Here is a 21,744-nt window from a genome sequence, read left to right as displayed (position 1 = left end):
AATTATAAAAGCTGGGGATGTCAGAGAAACAGTTCACCAATCCAGGTTAATTCTGAAAGTGTGGTTAACAAAATGTGGCTTTGGAATCTTGAAGATCAAGAGTGACAGAGAATAAGGAATTCCAGCATAAGTGGCCCTCCCTTTAGAGCAGTGCTGTTCAAAAGAAATGTAATTCAAGCCACATATGTAAGTTTAAATTTTCTAGTAACCATATCAAAAAAAGAAAAACAGGTAAAATTAATTTTAATTATATATTTTACTTATCTCAATATAGCCCAAATATTTTCATTTTAATAAGTTATAAATATAAACAATTATTGAGATATTTTCACTCTTTTTCAAAGCACCAAGTTCCTAGAATCCAGTGTGTATTTTGTTTTGTTTTTGTTTTTGCCACACCACGTCGCTTGCAGGATCTTGGGTCCCTGGCAGCGGAAGCACGGACTCCTAACCACTGGACCACCAGGGAATTCCCTGAACAGCACAGATCTTAAGCAATGATTCTCAACGTACGTGGCATACCAAATCCTGAACCACTGCTCTACAGACAATACTACTACCTTGGTGTTCTAATTTTATGAGGATTAAACCATCTTTTAATACCTGCCTGTGATAGATTTATTGGTGGGGAAGGCAAAACATAAGGAGCAAGTTGTCCACTAATCATATAGGACATACCAATGATTTTTGACCCATCATCTTCCACATCTGAGAGTTCCATGTCTTCCACATCACGATTATCTGTTGCAGGCTCAGGTGTGGCAGATTTCTCACTCTCCATGGTTGGTGACTGGGATTCCTCACCTCCCATTCCTTGAAAAGGAGACTCAGAGCCAGTTGGGGAGGGAGCATCCATGCTTGGGGAAGGGACTGGTGATTCCTCAGGATCAGGAAGGGTTGACTTCAATTGATCCAGCTTTTTCTTTAAATTGTTCACTCGATTAGCGAAGGTTTTATATGCCTAAAAGAAAAAGAAGAGTTTACTCCTCTGAGAAGTAACCAAGAAGCTACCATTTTGACTTGATCAGATTTCTTCATTATTATTAACTATATCAGTGGTATAAAACAAGAAAATATCATCTGTCAAGCATGGAGTAGTTTCCAATCTCTGCTTTTTATATCCCCTAAGTCAATATTACCATCCACAGCTGCCCAAGTTAGAGACTTAGAAGTTATCTGCAATTCATCCTCCCTTGCTCCACTGTATCTCTCCAAGCAACCAATATTTATCAAGAGCCTAAATGTGCTGGCCACTCTTCTAGGTACTGGAGATACAGCAATGACTAAGAAGACAAAAATCAAATCAATAAATAAAGCATAGCCTGAGAGGTTAAATACTATTGATTTTTTTTTTAAAAAGAAACTGTTTATTTAAAAAGTTTTAGGTGTACAAAATTACTGTGAAGATAAAATAGAGTTCCCATATAACCCACACACAATTTTCCCTATTATTAACACCTAACATTAGCATGATACATTTGTCACAATTAATAAACCAATTTTGATAATTATTATTAACTAAAGCCCATACTTTATGTGTATTTCCTCAGTTTTTATCTGATGTTCTTTTTCCATTCCAGGATCCCATAATTTAGTAGTCACATCCCCTAGGCTTCTCTTGTTTGTGACGGTTTGTTAGACTTTCCTTGTTTTTGATGAACTTGACAGTTTTGAAGAGTACTGGTCAGGTATTTTGTAGACTGTCTCTTCACTGAGGTTTGTCTAATGTTTTTCTCATGATTAGACTGGGGTTATAGGTTTTGGGGAGGAAGACCACAGAGGTAAAGTGTGATTGTCATCACATCATATCAAGGGTACATACAATCAATACAATGTACCACTGTTGTTGTTAACCTTGATCATCTGGCTTAAATCCTATTCATCTGATTACCTTAATTGCCAGTGTCTTGAAGCTGTGTGTCTTTTTCTTTTTTTTGTTAAGGGTCTTGGAACATTAGATTGTGGCATCATTTTGGTTGGCTGCACAAGAAGCATTATTTTAAAAATGGAGTGGAACGGAAAATAATATGCTAGAATTGAGATTTTGTTTCATAATTGAGTAGTTTGTAGCACAGCAAATGCTCCCATCAAGAACAACTAGAAAAGCCAGATATATACACATACATATCTATACACACTCACACGCACGCACGCACGTGCACACACACATATTTGAATGTACTGTAGAGTGCTAAGGCAACAAAAACCCAAGTGGCAAATTCTATAGCAGGGGGAAACCATGAGGAGAGTCAAGCTGACATTCTGCAGCTGCTTTTTCTCTCAGGGTCCTGCTGATTTTGGGGAGTTAGGCAAGAATTTGAGAATTCAGGCAAAAGGAAAAGGCAGAGGGTTACTACTAAATAATATAAAGAAAAAAGGAGAACTTTTAAAAGTCTTGCTGACCTGTAGAGATAAATTAGAAAAAATTAGAAAGGACAAAATTTTGATGAAAGAGGAAGGACAGAACTGGCTCAACAATATGCTATTGCTTTTCCTTCAAGATGTTTGCTGATAGATAACCAACAAGGACCTACTGTATAGCACAGGGAACTTTACTCAATATTCTGTAATAACCTACAGGGGAAAATAATCTGAAAAAGAACAAACATATGTATAACTGAATCACTATGCTGTACACCTGAAATTAACAGAACACTGTAAATCAACTATACTCCAATTAAAAAAAGATATTTGCTGAATTATGAAGCTTGCTTAAGAGGGAATTAAAGAAGTCAAGCAGAAAAATTCTGAAAAGCAAAGCGGAGTTAAACATAGACTCATGGTGCAGAAGAGACAAGGATTAGCATTCAAATCACACAACGATGGAGGGGCCCTAGTGATGTCGTAGGCTCTCAGTGGGAAAAAATCTGTGACTTAGAAGCTGGATGAACCACAGAAAATCAAGTTTGCCCAAACTGCAATTCAGCCTGAAGTCAGTTCAGTTTCAGATTTGATTAATATGATTAGCTCTTGGACTTCCCTGGTGGCACAGTGGTTAAGAATCCGCCTGCCAATGCAAGGGACACGGGTTCGATCCCTGGTCTGGGAAGATCCCACATGCCATGGAGCAACGAAGTCCATGTGCCACAACTACTGAGCCTGTGCTCTAGAGCCCGCGTGCCACAACTACTGAGCCTGCGTGCCACAACTACTGAAGCCTGTGTGCCTAGAGCCTGTGCTCTGCAACAAGAGAAGCCACTGCAATGAGAAGCCCGTGCACCGCAGTGAAGAGTAGCCCCCGCCTACTGCAACTAGAGAAAGCTGTGCACAGCAATGAAGACCCAACGCAGCCAAAATAAATACATAAAAAATAAATAAATTTTAAAATATATATATGATAAGCTCTCACAATATCTGCCTAGCAAAGGAAAGGGTGAATCCTTTCTGCAGGAAGAGAAATCACTGAGACTCCAGAAGTATTTTCATATACAATGTTCAGGATTCAATAAAAAATTAGCAAGCATGCCAAGAGATGAAAGAAAAGACAGACACTATGAACAGACTCAAAACAAGTATAGCCAACATTGGAATTACCTAGCAAAACCCAAATAGCTATGATTTATACGTTCAAGAAAATATAGAAAATCCCATCTTGAACAATTCAGTCCAAAATTCGTTAGCAAGACTTGAAGGGAAGCCTTGGTCGCCTAGGTTAGGTAACGGAGCCAAAATAGGGTGAGGAAAATGACTGTATGGGAGGAAGGCATTGCATGGGATGTTGAAGCCTAAGTTAGATAAAAAGAAAGCCAAGAGAGATGGCTGGGAGGGATGGAAGTGCTGGAAAACTGGCTATACACATGGGCAATGATCAAATAAGTGATTATGTTGAAGATAAGGGGAGCAAGATTTTACATTTTTAGAAAAAGCAATTATAAATGTGGAAACGGAGAAAACTAGAATGAACCTTGTAGTGTTAGACTGGGATTGGAGATAATAGTGTGAACTCATGGTTTCTGACATATATAGACAGATACAGAAATATATATAGATGTAAATGTGTGTATACAGGTTAAATACACACACACACACACACACACACACACATATTTCCTACCTCTGTACACTGATATGGTCTGGAAGCAGTGATATCCCAATAGTAATAAGTACACCTAGTACTCAGATCTTGGTTTCAAAATATGGTTTTTCACTAAAAGGAACCAAGGCTCTTTGGAGAAATGACTGATTCCCGGGCTGGACAGAAAAGTGCAAGATGAACCTGGAAACGCTCAAAAAATGATGGGGATATGTCAAAAGAACACAGAAAGCGGCTTGAAAGGAGCTCCCACTGGGACAATTTGAGCATCAAAATAATTATTTTGCAATGAATCAGTAGTTAGTAATGAATTAGAACACTGACTAAATACGACTGAGTCCATAGTGATATAAATAAATGAATAAACTGAAACTTTGAAGAGGAACAAAATATTTGCATAGTTTCAAAACACCTCCCCACAAGACACTTATTAATTAGTGTATGGTTTCCTAGTGTTGTGGTACTTTATTACTGAGTGGCTTAAAACAACAGAAATTTATTGTCTCATAATTCTGGAGGCTAAAAGTCCAAAATCAAAGTGTGAGCAGGGCTATGATCCCTCTACAACTGAGCAGAATCCTTCCCTGCCTTTTCCTAGCTTCTGGTGGTGGCCATCAACCCTTGGAATTCCTTGGCTTGCAGATGCATCACTACAATATCTGTCTTGGTTGTCACATGATATTATTCCTGTGTGCATCTGTATCCAAATTTCCGTCTTCTTACAAGGACACCAGTTATATTGGATTAAGGCTCATCCTAATGACCTCATCTTAATTTAAGTACATCTGTAAAGACCCTATTTCCAAGTAAGGTCATTTTCACGTGTACCAGAGAGTTAGGGCTTCAACATTATCTTCTGGGGTACACAATTCAACCCACAGCAATGACCAAGTGAAAACTTTTCAGTGGACAAGCTGGGAAGATGCCACACTAATAAGATACGAAAGGGAATGTTACAGGTAGTAAGACAAATCAAACTTGTGTGCTAACTGAAAGGATGAAATGAGAAGAACACAATCACTTCTGTGATATTCCTACTAAAGATATATAACCTCAATCTGATCAAAAAGAAACATCATATAAATCCAAATTGGGGGACACTGGACAAACTATTTGACTTGTAATCTCCAAACATATTTAGGTCATGAAAATTAAAGAAAAGACTGAGGAACTGTTCCAGATCAATGGAAAATGGAAATGCAATAAATGAAACCTCTGATTCTGGACAGGAGCTTTTGTTATAAAAAGTGGTCAATTTGAATAGGGGCTGAGGATTAGATAATAATGCATGAAATGTATCAATTAATTTCATGATTAAACAGCTACACCTTATGGTTATGAAGGAGAAAATAATTGTCTTGGAGGAAAATACTCATGAAAATATTTGTGGGTAATGGGGTGTCAGCAACTTTTTTTTCTTTTTTTGGGGGTGTGTGTTTATTTTTATTTATGTATATATTTACTTATCTTCATTCTTTTTTTAATTAATTTTTATTGGAGTATAGCTGCTTTACAATGTTGTGTTCGTTTTTGCTGTACAGCAAAGTGAATCAGTTATACTTATTTTCAAATGACTCCCCCCCACAAAAAGGTCTTCATAATATACTTAAGTTATTTCTTTAAGTTTGAGAGTGTTACAAAATAGAACAAAGAAGACTGAAAAAAAATGAGAGAGGAAAAAATGAAAATAGACTGACAGAATTTTACCAGAAAAATTGAATTATTTCTGAAGAAAAATCAAATGGCAATTCTAGAACTGAAAAATAAGCCAACTAAATTAACTGATGGGTTAAACAATAGATAAGATTCAGCAGAAGAGAAAATTAATGAATTAGAAGACTGGTTAATAGAAAATATCTAGAAGGGAAGCACCGAGGAGAAAAGGATAGAAAATACAGAAACTAACATAAAAAGACATTTGGAACACTGATGAGATCTAGTATACAAATTAATAGAGCTCCAGGAGGAGAAGAGATATAATGGAATAGAAACAATACTTGGCAAGAAAACATCCCAAAATTTATAAGAAACATTAAGCTACTCATTATGGGTTGAATTGTGCCCCTCAAATCATACACTGACAGTCCTAACTGTATACCTCAGAATGTGACCTTATTTGGAGACAGAGTTTTTACAGAGGTAATCAAGTTAAAACAAGGTCATTAGGATGGGCCCTAATCCAATATGACTGGTATCCTTAACAAAAAAGTGAAAATTTGGAAACAGAGGGAAGGCAATGTGAAGAGACATAGGGAAGAAACAGCCATCTACAAGTTAAACAGGAGAAGCCAGGAACAGAATCTTCCCTCACAGCCCTCAGAAAGAATCAACCCTGCTAATAACACCTTGATTTTGGACTTACAGCCTTACAGTATGAGACAATAAATTAATGTAGTTTGAGCTACCCACTCTCAGGTACTTTGTTATAGCAGCCCTAGTAAATTAATACACCACGGACTCAAAAAGTTCTGCACACCCTAAACCAGATGAATACGAAGAACACTACACCTAGGCACATCACTGTATAACTACTGAAACCAAAGATAAAAATATTAATAGCAAATCAAATGCAGTAAAATAAAAAGGCTAATAACACTAAATAAATACTGACTACATAAAACAACTATAGAATATGTATGTGTATAATTAAAATATATAACAATAAAAACATATAAACATATAAATCTGAATGGTGGAAATAGTTCCTTTGATGCTATCTCCAAGGAAGCTATGAAGTTAAAGACCTAAGCAGTGATTTCAGCAGCTGCCCAGTGCCAGGCAAAGAGTTTAGAGTTTATGCACTGTCAATTTAGAGAGGCTTAGTAAACACCTTCACTTCCTATTAAAACCCCACAAAGGCCATTGATTAGGAGTAAGGATCATGTCCCAGGACTAAGGGTTATGTCCAAACAAACCTAAAACCAAGCCTTCACATCACAGTGATCCACTGATAATTTAACTGATTGCCAGAAAAAAACCTCAACACTTTTTAAAGGTAAAATGATACAATTCACAGTTTCCACAAGTATCACCCAGAAGGTCTCCTATAAAATAAATTCTTAGACAAGCAAACAGATAGCATATATAGGTATGATTAAAGTACACACACACACACACACACACACACACACACACACACACACATCACAGAAAAAACAGTCAATAGGAGTACACCTAGAAATGACCCAGATACTGGAATTAACATATAAGGCCTTTAAGACAGTGATTACAAATACTACGTTAAAGAATTTTTAGGAAAAGATGAAGAACGGATGAATAGATGGGAAATCTCAACAAAGAAAAGGAGCTCTAAGAAAGAACGAAATGAAAATTCTAGAACTGAAAAATACAGCAGACTGGGCTTAGTAGAACAAAGAATATTTGAAGACAAGTAAATATAAAGTAGCCAAAAATAAGTCCAGAGAGAAAAAAGAATGAACAGAACAGACAGAAATCTAAGAACACATGGGACGTATAACTGGAGTCCCAGAAGGAAAAGAGAGTGAATGAAAAAGAAGGAATATTTTAAAAGATAATTGTCGAATAGGTTCTAAAACTGATGAACAATATCAAACCACAGATCCAAAAAGGTCAGTGAACCCCTTTTATCCCTTTGTAGCAGGATAAGCACAAAGAAGAAATCTAGGCACAGCTGACTTCTCAAGGGACGACAGGTAAGGAAACATTTTCAGGTAACGAAAGAAAAAAACTGCCAACTTATATAATTCTTTATCCAGTGAAAACACTTCTCAAAAATGAAGGTAAAATAAAGACATTTTAAGATAAACAAAAACTGAGAAATTCATCACCAACAGTCCTGCACTATAAGAAATGTTAAAGACTTTAGGCTGAAGGAAAATGATCCCAGAGGGAAACATGGATCTGCAAAAAGGAACGAAAAGCACTAGAAATAGTAAATATAAATTAATTTCTTTAAAAGTCTACTCACTGTTTAAGAAAAATAATAAAAATTACACTACATAAAATATACATAAGTAAAATAGTTAACAATAGCAGAAAGACCTGGGGGAAGGGAATCCTACTACTGTTAAGGTTCTTACATTATACATGAAGTAACAGAATATTAATTTAAGGTTTTATTATAACAATATTAAGATAGTAATATTAAATTAAGATAATTTAATTTAAGGCAATAAGTTAAGAGTGTCAGATTTGATTAAAAAACAATAAGCATAAAACAAAACCAAGATCCAACTATATGCTGTTTGTAAAAGACACATTTAAGTATAAAAACCTGTGAGATGTGGGACTTCCCTGGTGGTCCAGTGGCTTAGACTCCAAGCTCCCAATGCAGGGGGCCCGGGTTCAATCCCTGATCAGGGAACTAGATCCCACATGCCTCAACTAAGAGTTTGCATGCCGCAACTAAAGCTCGTGCATGCCGCAACTAAAAGATCCCGCATACCACAACGAAGATCCTGCATGCCACAACTAAGACCTGGCACGGCCAAAACCAAACAAACAAAAAACTTGTGAGATGCAGCTTAGAGGGAAGTTTACTGTGTTAAATATACATAGTTTTAAAAAGCTGAAAATCAATTATCTGAATATTCATCTTAAAAAATCAGAAAAAGTATAGGAAATGAAATAATATAGAAGAAAGAATATCTCCCAGTGTACTGCATATAACAAGAGTAAGTTTTATTTTGTGAAACTTTTGCTGTATATGTGCACGTGTGTATGGTTCTTAGTTTCCATGTAAAATCTTTCTTTCATATGGACTGTGGTCAAAATCTTTTTGAGAATATTGCTTTAAGGTTTAACTGTTTCCACAAAAGTCAACCTGGATTATTTCAATAACCTACTAACTTGTCTCCCTACCTTTAATAGTCTCCTATTCTCCATTCTGCTATCTTGATTCCAAAATGCAGACTTGATCATATCATCGGCAAAATTAAAATCCTACAACTGCCTTCCACTGCTTTCAGGGTAAAATTCAAAGACCTTAGAATAAATATAGGCCTTTCAGGACCATGTTCTTGACTCCCTCTCCAGTTTTATTTATCACTTCCTCATAAATGCCTAGCTATAAGAAACTACTTTCAGGTCCACCAATTTTGCCATGCTCTCTTTCATTCCCATGCTTTGAAAATGCTCTTCAGAGAATATGGTCTTTCATTTAGCTAATTACTGCAACTTTAGAGTTTAGCTCCTTTGGGAAAAAATTTCTCCATATCCTCCATTCCCACTCCCAAATTAGCTAAAGTACCTATTCAATCTGTTCTCTTAGCACCCTATAGTCACCTTCGTTATAGCATTTATTACACAGAATTGCAATTATGTGTGCTCAATGAATACTTGCTGAACAAACTTCTCCCAGCCATTTGCTAAGGATCCTCCAAAGCAGATTAAATGATTTTATATAATTTCATAAATAAGTAACGATGGTTCACTTCTCAAAAATTATAAAATGGTCTTTTGAGTAAAAATGGTAAACTAATCACTCCTGTTCAGTGTCTCTCCCTCCTGGGACTCCTATAAAATGAATAGTAAAGGAACACAAACGTATAAACCAGTAACAAGGAAAAGGTTTTGTAGGAGTAAGAAGTAATGAGGCAGGGTAGAGAAAAATGAGGTTAGGAGTATGCAGAAAGGGAGTTATACCTGGGAAAGGAGCTGACCTGTCTTGCAGAATCCCTGAGAAGTTTTGATCAAGGAAATGATGAGTATAAAAAAGTGGAGTGAGTAGTGGAGTTGAAATCAGAAATTAAAAGTGTGAATACCTTGGGGACTTCCCTGGTGGTGCAGTGGTTAAGAATCCATCTGCCAATGCAGGGGACACAGGTTTGAGCCCTGGTCCCGGAAGATCCCACATGCCGCAGAGCAACTAAGCCTGTGCGCCACAACTACTGAAGCCCGTGCACCCAGAGCCCATGCTGCATGAGAAGCCACCGCAGTGAGAAGCCCACACGCTGCAACGAAGAGTAGCCTCCGCTTGCCTCAACTAGAGAAAGCCCATGCGCAGCAATGAAGACCCAATACAGCCAAAAATGAATAAATAAATTTATTAAAAAGAAAAAAAGTACTATATACTGGGAATTCCCTACAGGTCCAGTGGTTAGGACTCCCTGCTTTCACTGACGAGGGCGCAGGTTCAATCCCTGGTTCGGGAGTTAAGATCCCACAAACTGGGTGGTGTAGCCAAGATCCCACAAACTGAGTGGTGCAGCCAAAAAAAAAAGTACTTAAAGTAATATATACTTTTATAACCATATACAGTGATTAAAACTAAAAAAAAATTAAAGTACAAAACAGTTTCTTTCAGGGGCCATTAGACAAATGTCGAATTATCAACCCCTCTTCCAGTTGAGGTGGGGAGAAAGAGGTTCCTTAATTGAGTTGATGAAATTCAGAAACAATGTTTCCATCTAGTATCCTGGGTTTAAAAATATATATATACATACTTCTGCCCAATTTTATATCCCGTAACAGTAACTTGGCACACTCCCACTGAAACACTAAGACATGAGGCTTTAGCAAAGCTTAATGGTCAGGGTATTCACGAGCTTTAGCATCAAAAAGACCGAGGTCTTAATTCAGACACCTTCACTTGCTAGCTATAATACTACCTTGTACAAGGTTACTAACCCTCTTCAAAAGTAACTTCTTTGGGACTTCCCTGGTAGCGCAGTGGTTAAGAATCCTCCTGTCAATGCAGGAGACAGGGGTTCAAGCCCTGGCCTCGGAAGATCCCATATGCTGCGGAGCAACTAAGCCCGTGTGCCACAACTACTGAGCCCATGTGCTGCAACTACTGAAGCCCACACGCCTAGAGCCCGTGCTCCGCAACAAGAGAAGCCACTGCAATGAGAAGCCCCCGCATTGCAACGAAGAGTAGCCCCCGCTAGCTGCAACTAGAGAGAGTCCGCGCACAGCAACGAAGACCCAACACAGCCAAAAAGTAAATAAATTTATAAATAAATTTATAAAAATAAAAGTAACTTCTTCATCTGTGAACTAGAGATAATAATACTTATCCTAATAGAGTTAGATAATACATATAAACAGTCACAGATATATGGTAAGCAATTGATGTAAGACAGCTTTAATCATTACTTACATTGGCCACCACTTTTACTTCTTTGTACTGTGCTTCATAGAAAATTCCAGCATTTTCAAGTGCTTCTGTTAGTGAGGGCCCATTTTTCACCTGCTTATCTAGTCCATTCACAAATTCCTCCAGCTTGGCACTTGCCTCTTCAAATTCTTTGGAGAATTTCTTCCCACCTGTCTTATCTAAAATAACAAGAGGAAGTATTCTGTAATATTCTTAGTCTCATAGTTACACCTTAAAGAAGCTTCTCTAAATCACAAAAATCCCAAACAGATTATTTAAATGGTTTGTGTGATCCTGCTGTAGTGAAGCAAGAGTGCATGATGAAGACACTTGTAATTAAGGTAAAGAAAGAAAGTTCAACTAAATGAAAGTTTGTTGACTGCTTTTATTCACAAATTTGATGTCACACTGCTACTTAGGAATAATGGAATGAGGCTCAATTCTGTACACTTATACCATTAACTTTTATACTATAGACTATAATAAGATATATCTCTTAGATGAAAAAACAGAGGTTCAGAAAAGTAAAGACAGGGCTTCCCTGCTGGTGCAGTGGTTGAGAGTCCACCTGCCGATGCAGGGCACACGGGTTTGTGCCCCGGTCCGGGAAGATCCCACATGCCGTGGAGCGGCTGGGCCCGTGAGCCATGGCCGCTAGGCCTGCGCGTCCGGAGCCTGTGCTCCGCAATGGGAGAGGCCACAACAGTGAGAGGCCCGCGTACCGCAAAAAAAAAAAAGAAAAAAAAAAGAAAAATAAAGATAAAGTGACTTCTTTGTGTATCAGGCTTAAAGATTATTCTTTCCTATCTGAAGATCTCTGGTAATTTGATATTAGAAGAGTACCATGAATTCTTTTTCAACAATAGTAACACTGTATGACATTGTAAACTGTTTCTTACTCTCCTAAGTACTTTTTTCCCAGTGATGTTGGAATATGGCCTTAGGTGTGGATATAAATTTAGGCTTTGCATTTTATCAGCTGTGTAACTTGGGCAAGCTTCTTATCTCCTTATGAAGCCTCAGATTTCTCATGTCCAAAACAGAGGTTTTTAACATGCTTCTGAGTTGTTGTGAGGACTAAATTAGATAACATATGTTAAATTTAAAGCATGGTACAAGAACAAAATAGGTGCCAAAACAAATAGCTGGTAGTCATTTACTCATTATTTCAAAAATAGTTATCGAATGCCTATTATGTGCCAGGTATTGCTCTAGGCACTAGGATACAGCAAGAACAAATAAGGATAATTTCTACTTTCATGAGATTTACATTCTAATAAATTAATGATTATTATTTATAATCTACAATGTAAGGAAAAGAGAGCAAGTCACTAGATTTTATGAGGCATTACAGTGACCTTATTTATTTATTATTGTTTTGGCTGCACCATGTGGCTTGCAGGATCTTAGTTCCCTGACCAGGGATCGAACCCAGGCCCAGAGCAGTGAAAGTGCCACATCCTAACCACTGGACCACCAGGGAATTCCCTACAGTGACCTTATTGAAGAGCACAGCCAAACCAGTTAATCACTCGTGTGAAATACCCCTATCATAATCCAATACATCAAGAAAGGACTAGAAGTGGGGAAAAGGACAGAATTTACTATTTAAAAAATTTTTTAAAAATTTACTTCTTCTCCAGCTTTATTGAGATATAATTGGCATATAACATTGTTTAAGGTGTACAATTTGAAGGCTAGGAATTTACTTATGAAATTGACATGCATGAAATCACCACCTGGGAAAGAGGTACCACAACTATTCTCTATAATGTGAGGTCTTTATGCAAGAAGTCAGTCTGATCACTTGAAGATGACATATCTAGAAAGAAAATCCGACTTATTCTATTTAAAGGGATGTAGGTATTACCTTTTAAGCATTTGAGAGTTTCTGTGCTGCACACATCCACCCTCATAGTTGACAGCTGTTTTTCTTTCAATTCTATCTGATCTTCTGAGCGCTTGTACAGCAACAGCTCTTCAATGAGGGCCTGAGACTGAACACAGACCAGGGTCATATTTAATTTATGAAATCATCCACTTATTCTACCTTTCCACACTGAAGTAAAACATGAATAAAACCTAACAAAGTCACGAGAGGCAAAAACCCTTCATATTTCCTCATAATCGGGGATATCAAATATCAACATCAATTCTCATGTCAAAACCATATTTTCAGTTACATACTTTAAAAGAAACTTTTCCTTATTTATTCAAAGCTAATTTATGCTAATTTATGGATACAGAGTTAAGATCGAAACAGACAAAGGTCCACTTATATCTTCTTCAAATTTTAACTAGATAAACGGTCTTATTATGTTAACTTTAAACAAATTTTAATTTAATACAGTTTTACAGAAAGATGAATCCCTTGTTGGGATTCAACACAAAATTCAGCTGGTAATAGATACTTCAGAAGAAGCTTACTTCATCCTTTAGAGATACAGATAAAACTCTTAAGTTTTAGACAGTCTGAACATGTTTAAAATATAACTGATGTATAACTGAATAAAAATAAATCTTTCAGGATGGACTATACAGAAAGCTGACACAAAAGGGGTGAATAATATTTTGGCATGTTGAACATATTCTGTAACTTACTCGAAATTCAGCAACTATCTTAGACTTGAGAGCAGCTTTTGGATTCGTGGATGCTGTTGGAATTAAACAAAAGGTCATTTAAGAATATAGACACAAAATGTTGACTAATATTCAGGAAAATTTCCAGTTTTATAGTTAAGGGTGTACTCTTTGAATATATGTCGAACATGCACATTTAAATCATGGTATAATTCCTAGAATAGTGGAATATGAAATCTGAACACTCCCAAGCATGGTAAATATAAAAATACACTATTTAGATAGGTCTAACCTACTTACCTCCAACATACCCTGTAAGTCTGAAGTCCTAGAATTATTGATTTGGAGATACTGAGATACATGAAGTACCTTTTTGCCTAGTCTGAGTGTAAGAGGATCTTAACACCTCAAATTAAGAGTGTTCAGGAGCAGGACATCCAATTAATCCTGCACACTGGCTGAAGAAAATTTACTTAGAAGCATCAACTCTATTCCTATGTATTTAATTCTGGATTTCTTTTTCTGCTGACTCAATTCATAGCAAAAATAGGCAGGGAAAGTTCTAAGTACAATACCACTGTGGTTGAACTTTGGCTGAAATGATGACTCTTGTTGTTCCTAAGCATGCAACTTACGACCAAAAGGATGTGAGAGGATTCCCTTAATCATGATGAATATCACATGCTTGCTGGAGCAAAACCATCCCAAGTGTCTTGTTTCACCTCCCAATTCTCACTGTCTTTTACCTTGTTCCCTCCACACCTTCAAGTCTTTCTCAATATTCCTCAGTTTGGCCCACAGCAGCCTATCACATGCAGTATTCCACTCCCTTGATCTCATGCTGGGTAAACATGATAAACACAGCAGGAGCTCCTGTTAGAGAATGAGCTTCTGGCCAGGATTTGAGGCCCATGTCTAATCTGGTAGAGTATATCCCCAAATCTGAAGGATTTCATGGCTCCCACAGAAAGGCTTCTTAATGCCTAGTCTCCTCTTCAGCTCTGTTGTTTAATGCCAGCTGCCTCTAACTTCACATATCCTTGAACCTGAAAGTTAGCCTGGGCACTATCACGTATTTTTTTCTTCTTTCAATCCCCCAACTACTCTTGAATCTTCACTCATTTAAACCCTTTTTCTGCATTTCCTTTGTTTAAAAGTAGTTCTATTTTTATTTTTTTAAAGAAGTAACTCCATGATGGCTTGTTTAGTGCAAGTCACTGGGAGCCTCCCAGGCCTGGAAAACACAGGCTTGCCCATGGTTTATGCCAGGTACGATGTCAAATGGTCTACATTTTCTTCTGCTCCAAAAAGAGGAGGTAATTTATATTAGTTGAGATTTTGTTCCTTACTTTGTGATTTCTTCCACTGCTTATTCGGTTGTTTGTTCAGATTTTCTTTCAGCTGCTTCTGAGTTTTGAAAGTGGTACCTGGAAAACATTTCAGTTTTTGCAATCTGGCGTTATGGGAAGCTGTTCTGTCTGTCCACTTCAGTGTCAAAGTTGAAGCATGAAAAAAGGCAATCCGAGACTGTGTGTTGTTTCTTTCTTTCCTTTTCTTTCATTTTTATAAAAAGATAAAAACACCCACCAGATCTAAGAAGCTGATAAATAAACATGATTTTACATCAATGAAATAACAAATTTTGAGAATAGGGTAGAAGCTTAAAAACACCAGGTAACACATTCAAATGAAGAATTTAACAGCTTCTTAGAAGATGCTATTTTTAAAGCAAATTTCTAGTCAAATTATGGTCATGGTATCAGATATCACCTACTGCTATTCAATGACTTAATTACACGTATCTAATACATAGGAACTAAGTAATTTAAATAACACCAGTACACAACTTACTGCAAATCTAAACCAAAAGAGAGACCGAAGAATGCCAATACATGCTTACTACCCAACAGCTTACTGAAAACTGAAACCCTGTCCAAAAATTGTCCCATAAGTAAGAGGACAGGGCAGTAATTATTAAACACAAAAGATGAACAGTTTAAAGCACTCAACTGAAGTAAAGCAAATGCAGGAAAATAATTAGATGGTCAACATCACTTAATATGCTTTACTTTCTTTAGTCAATAAAAACGAAATTCAACCCTCCCCAAACCAATTCCACTTAAATTTTAATGCAAACCGATTTTTACAATTATTTAATTTTAAACAAACAGGGCCAGATCCAAAAGTTTATTTTTCGTTATTAAGCAAAAGGACCAAATCTATAAAATATATATATATAATTTTAAAGACTGAACAATGACTCAATCTTTCTTTTAGGAGAGAAAAAATACTTACTCAAAGCTTCTCTTAACGCCATAATCATTTCTTCTGGGTATACATTTCTATCTTCCCAGATTTTAAAGATTCGTTCTATAGACTTAGAGACAGATGGATCCCTGAGAAGAAAGAAAAAGTGAGACAGACATATAAAAATGTTAACTTACATCTCAAACTAGAAATCTGAAAATAAAGTTGTCAACAAAATTATTTTCCAAATGTCTTCTCATGTTTATTTTAAAACATTTTTTCCTGGTGTCTAGGGCTAAAATCTTAAAAACTCTTATTCAACACTTTTTACTACTGATATAGATGAGGCTATGGATAACACATTGAACTTTTAAAAAATTTACTGAGAGTAATATTGGTTCATAATATAAGTTTCATGAGTACATTATATTTCTACTTCTGTATACACTAATGATTATACACTCATGAGCATGCTCATGATCAAAAGTTTAAGTTTCCATCCATCACCATACAGTTGACTCCATTCATCCATTTCACACTCCCTCCACTACCCTGCCACGCTGGTAACCACTACTCGGTCCTCTGTATCCATGTGTGTGTTTGGTTTGGTTTGTTCAGTTATTTTATTTTTAATTTTTAAAACATATTCCATGTATGAGTGAAAACATAAGGTACATCTTTCTTCACCTGACTTAACTTCATTTAGCCTAATACCCTCAAGGTCCATCTGTGTTGTCACAGATGGCAAGATTTCGTCTTTTTTTTTTTTAGTGGCTGAATGGTATTCCACTGTGTGTGTGTATATATATATATATATATATATCTCACACCTTCTTTATCCATTCATCCATTGATGGGCACCTTAGGTTGTTTTCCTATCTTGGCTATTGTAAATAATGCTGCAATGAACAGAGGGGTGCATATATCTTTTCAAATTAGTATTTTCATATTCTTTGGATAAATACTCAGAAGTAGGATATCTGGACATGTGGTAGTTCTATTCTTAATTTTTTGAGGAATCTCCATACTGTTTTCCATAGTGGCTGCACGGATTTACACTCCCACCAGCAGTGTATGAGGTTTCCATTTTTTCCACATCCTCTCCAACACTTGTTATTTCTTGCCTTTTTGATAACAGCCATTCTAATGGGTGTGAGGTGATATCTCACTGTGGTTTTGATTTGCATTTCTCTAATAATTAGTGATGTTCAACATTTTTTCACATGCCTGTTGGCCATTTGTATGTCTTCTCTGGAAAAATGTCTATTCAGCACCTCAGCTCATTTTTTTTTTTTTTTGCGGTACAAGGGCCTCTCTCACTGTTGTGGCCCCTCCCGCTGCGGAGCAACAGGCTCCGGACGCGCAGGCCCAGCGGCCATGGCTCACGGTCACAGCCGCTCCGCCGCACGTGGGATCCTCCCGGACCGGGGCACGAACCCGCGTCCCCTGCATCGGCAGGCAGACTCTCAACCACTGTGCCACCAGGGAAGCCCCTCTGCTCATTTTTTAAACAGGTTACTGGTTTTGCTGTTGTTGAGTTGTATGAGTTCTTATATTTTGGATATTAACCCCATTATCAGTTATTTGATTTGCAAATAACTTCTCCTATTCAGTAGGCTGTCTTTTTGTTTTATCGATGGTTTCCTTTGCTGTGCAGAAACTTTTTAGTTTGATGTAGTCCCATTTGTTTATTTTTCCTTTTGTTTCCCTTGCCTGAGGAGACATATCCAGAAAAGTAATGCTAAGACCAATGTCAAAGACCTTACAGCCTACGATTTCTTCTAGGAGTTTTATAGTTTCAGGTCTTACATCAAGTCTTTAATCCATTTTGAGTTAATTTTTGTGTCTGTTGTGAGACAGTGGCCTAGTTTTGGGGTTTGTTTTGTATGTTGCTGTCTTGTTTTTCCCACTACCATTTACTGAAGAGACTATCCTTCCTCCATTGTATGTTCTTTGCTCCTTTGTTGTAAATTAGTTGTCCATAAATGCATAGGCTTATCTCTGGGCTTTCAATTTTGTTCCACTGATCAAGGTATTTGTTTTTCTGTTAATACCATGCTGTTTTGGTTACTATGGCTTTGTAATATCATTTGATATCAGGGTGTGTGATACCTACTGATTTGTTCTTTTTTCTCAGGATTACTTTGGCTATTCAGGGTCTTTTGTGGTTCCATACAAATTTTAGAATTTTTGTTCTATTTTGGTGAAAAACGTCCTTCAGATTTTGATTGGAATTGCATTGAATCTGCAGATTGCTTTAGGTAATATGAACATTCTGACATTAATTCTTTCAATCCATGAGCGTGGAATATCTTTCCATTTATTTGTGTCTTCTTCAATTTCTTTCAACAATGTCTTATAGTTTTCAACGTACTGGTCTTTCACCTCCTTGGTTAAATTTATTCCAGGTATTTCATTCTTTTTTGTTGCAATTGTAAATGGGATTGTTTTGTTTTCTTAATTTCTTTTTCTGCTAGCTCATTGTTATCATACAGAAATGAAACCAATTTCTGTATACTGATTTCATATTCTGAAATTTTACTGTATTTGTTTATTGATTCTAATAGGTTTTTAAAACAATTTTTAAAATTAATTATTTATTTAGTTTTGGCTGTGCTGGGTCTTCGTTGCCACACGCAAGCTTTCTCTAGTAATGGCGAACAGGGGCTACTATTCGCTGTGGTGCGCGGGCTTCTCATTGCAGTGGCTTCTCTTGTTGCAGAGCATGGGCTCTAGGCATGCGGGCTCAGTAGTTATGGCTCACAGGCTCTACAATGCAGGCTCAGTACTTGTGGTGCCTGGGCTTAGTTGTTCCACGGTATGTGGGATCTTCCCGGACCAGGGCTTGAACCCATGTCCCCTGCACTGGCAGGCGGATTCTTAACCATTGCACCATCAGGGAAGTCCCTGATTCTAATAGGTTTTGGTGAAGTCTTTAGGATTTTCTATATATAAAATCATGTCATCTGCAAATAGTGACAGTTATACTTCTTCTGTTCCAATGCCTTTTATTTCTTTTTCCTGCCTAATTGCTCTGGCTAGAATTTCCAGTACTATATTGAATAAGAATGGCAAGAGTATACATCATTGCCTTGTTCCTATTCTTAGAAGGACAGCTTTCAATTCTTCACCACTGAGTATTACGTTAGCTGTGGGTTTGTCATATACTGCCTATATTATGTTGAGGAACATTCCTTCTGTACCCACTCTATTTTTTTTTTAATAAATAAATTTATTTATTTTTTAATTTTTGGTTGCGTTGGGCCTTCGTTGCTGCGCGTGGGCTTTCTCTAGCTGCAGCGAGCAGGGGCTACTCTTCGTTGTGGTGCGCTGGCATCTCATTGCAGTGGCTTCTCTTGTTGCAGAGCATGGGCTCCAGGTGCGTGGGCTTCCACAGTTGTGGTGCATGGGCTCAGCAGTTGTGGCTCGTGGGCTCTAAAGCACAGGCTCAGTAGTTGTGGCGCAGGGGCTTGTTGCTCCGCAGCATGTTGGATCTTCCCGGACCAGGGATCAAACCCGTGTCCCCTGCATTGGCAGGCAGATTCTTATCCACTGCGCCAGCAGGAAAGTCCCTGTACCCACTTTATTGAGGGTTTTTAATTATAACTGGGAGTTGAATTTTGTCAAATGCTTTTTCTGCCTCTATCGAGATGATCATATATTTTTTGTTTTCTTTTGCGGTACGCAGGCCTCGCACTGCTGTGGCCTCTCCCGTTGCGGAGCACAGGCTCCAGACGCGCAGGCTCAGCAGCCATGGCTCACGGGCCCAGCCGCTCCACGGCATGTGGGATCTTCCCGGACCGGGGCACGAACCCGCGTCCCCTGCATCGGCAGGCAGACTCTCAACCACTGCACCACCAGGGAAGCCCGATCATGTTTTTTAATCCTTCTCTTTGTTAATGTATCATGTTGATTTACAGATGTTGACCCACCCTTGCATCCTTGGAATATATCACACTGGATCATGGTGTATGATCCTTTTATGATTCAGCTTGCTAACGTATTTTTCCTTTTTTTTTAAATTGACATATAGTTGATTTATAATGTTGTGTTAGTTTCTTTTTTTCTTAAATTTATTTATTTTATTTATATTTATTTTTGGCTGCATTGGGTCTTCGTTGCTGTGCACCGGCTTTCTCTAGTTGCAGTGAGCGGGGTCTACTCTTTACTGCAGTGCATGAGCTTCTCATTGTGGTGGCTTCTGTTGTTGCAGAGCATGGGCTTCAGTAGCTGTGGCTCACGGGCTCTAGAGTACAGGCTCAGTAGTTGTGGCACATGGGCCCAGTTGCTCCACAGCATGTGGGATCTTCCCGGACCAGGACTTGAACCCGTGTCCCCTGCACTGGCAGGCAGGTTCTTAACCACTGAGCCACCAGGGAAGCCCCATACAATGTTGTGTTAGTTTCTGATGTACAGCAAAGTGATTTGGTTATACACATATATATTCTTTTTCCCATTCTTTTCCATTATAGGTTATTACAAGGTACTGAATATAGTTCCCTGTGCTATACAGTAGGACCTTGTTGTTTATCTATTTTATATATAGTAGTGTGTATCTGTTAATGTCAAGTTCCTAATTTATCCACCTACCCTTTCCCCTTTGGTAACCAGAAGTTTGTTTTCTATGTCTGTGAGTCTGTTTTTGTTTTGTAAATAAGTTCCTTTGTATCATTTTAAAAGATTCTATATGTAAGTGATATCATATATTTGTCTTTCTCTAACTCACTTCATGTAGTATGATAATCTCTAGGATCCATCCATGTTGCTGCAAACAGCATTATTTCATTCTTTTTTATGGTTAATATTTCATTGTGTGTGTGTGTGTGTGTGTACACACACACACACACACACACACTACATCTTCTTTACCCATTCATCTGTCGATGGACACTTAGGTTGCTTCCACATCTTGGCTATTACAAACAGTGCTGCTATGAACACTGGGGCACATGTATCTTTTTGAATTAGTTTTCATCTTTTCTGGATACATGTCCAGGAGTGGGATTGCTGGATCATACGGTAACTCTATTTTTAATTTTTTTAAGGAACTTCCATACTGTTCTCCACAGTGGCTTCTCCAATTTACAGTTCCACCAACACTGTAGGCGGATTCCCTTTTCTCCACACCCTCTCCAGCATTTGTTATTTGTAGACTTTTTGATGATGGCCATTCTGACTGGTGAGGTGATTCCTCATTGTAGTTCTGATTTGCATTTCTCTAATAATTAGTGATGCTGAGCATCTTTTCATGTGCCTGTTGAGCATCTGGATGTCTTCTTTAGAGAAAAGTCTGTTTAGGTCTTCTGCCCATTTTTTGATTGGGTTGTTTGTTTTTTTGATATTGAGCTGTATGACCTATTTGAATATTTGGGAAAATAAGCCCTTGTTAGTCTCATTGTTTGCAAATATTTTCTCCCAGTCCATAGGTTGTCTTTTCATTTTGTTTATGGTTTCCTTTGCTGTGCAAAAGCTTGTTAAGTTTAATTAGGTGCCACTTGTTTACTTTTGCTTTTATTTTTTTTTTGCCTTGGGATACTGACCTAAGAAAACATTGCTATGATTTATGTCAGAGAAGGTTTTGCCTATGTTCTCTTCTAGTTTTATGGTGTCACGTCTTATATTTAAGTCTCTAAGCCATTTTGAGTTTATTTTTGTGTATGGTGTGAGAAAGTATTCTAACTTCACTGATTTACATGTGGCTGTCCAGTTTTCCCAACATCACTTGCTAAAGAGACTATCTTTTCTCCATTGTATATTCTTGCCTCCTTTGTTGAAGATTAGTTAACCATAGGTATGTGGGTTTATT

The 21,744-nt window shown here is 37.5% G+C and overlaps 1 protein-coding gene across 4 annotated transcripts in view; it reads right to left on the bottom strand.

Moving 5' to 3' along the window:
- RPRD2 (regulation of nuclear pre-mRNA domain containing 2) overlaps positions 1-21,744 on the bottom strand; it is an 84,936-nt gene that overhangs the window by 12,343 nt on the left and 50,849 nt on the right. For 2 of the 4 annotated variants that reach the window (XM_027097647.1, XM_027097646.1), the window contains exons 3-8: positions 15,987-16,087; positions 15,041-15,118; positions 13,713-13,765; positions 12,982-13,108; positions 11,115-11,290; positions 679-961 (exon numbers count right to left, since the gene is read on the bottom strand). In XM_027097647.1, coding sequence (XP_026953448.1) covers positions 679-961; positions 11,115-11,290; positions 12,982-13,108; positions 13,713-13,765; positions 15,041-15,118; positions 15,987-16,087 — 818 coding nt within the window. The remainder of the gene's footprint in view (positions 1-678; positions 962-11,114; positions 11,291-12,981; positions 13,109-13,712; positions 13,766-15,040; positions 15,119-15,986; positions 16,088-21,744) is intronic. The other 2 variants (XM_027097649.1, XM_027097648.1) reach the window with 1 other exon arrangement.

This window comes from Aethalodelphis obliquidens, unplaced genomic scaffold (assembly GCF_003676395.1).
Source record: "Aethalodelphis obliquidens isolate GAN/ISIS:26980383/991018 unplaced genomic scaffold, ASM367639v1 scaffold116, whole genome shotgun sequence".
NCBI classification, from domain to species: domain Eukaryota; kingdom Metazoa; phylum Chordata; class Mammalia; order Artiodactyla; family Delphinidae; genus Aethalodelphis; species Aethalodelphis obliquidens.
Note: the sequence above shows the minus strand (reverse complement) of the source record. Positions and strands in the feature narration are given on the sequence as shown.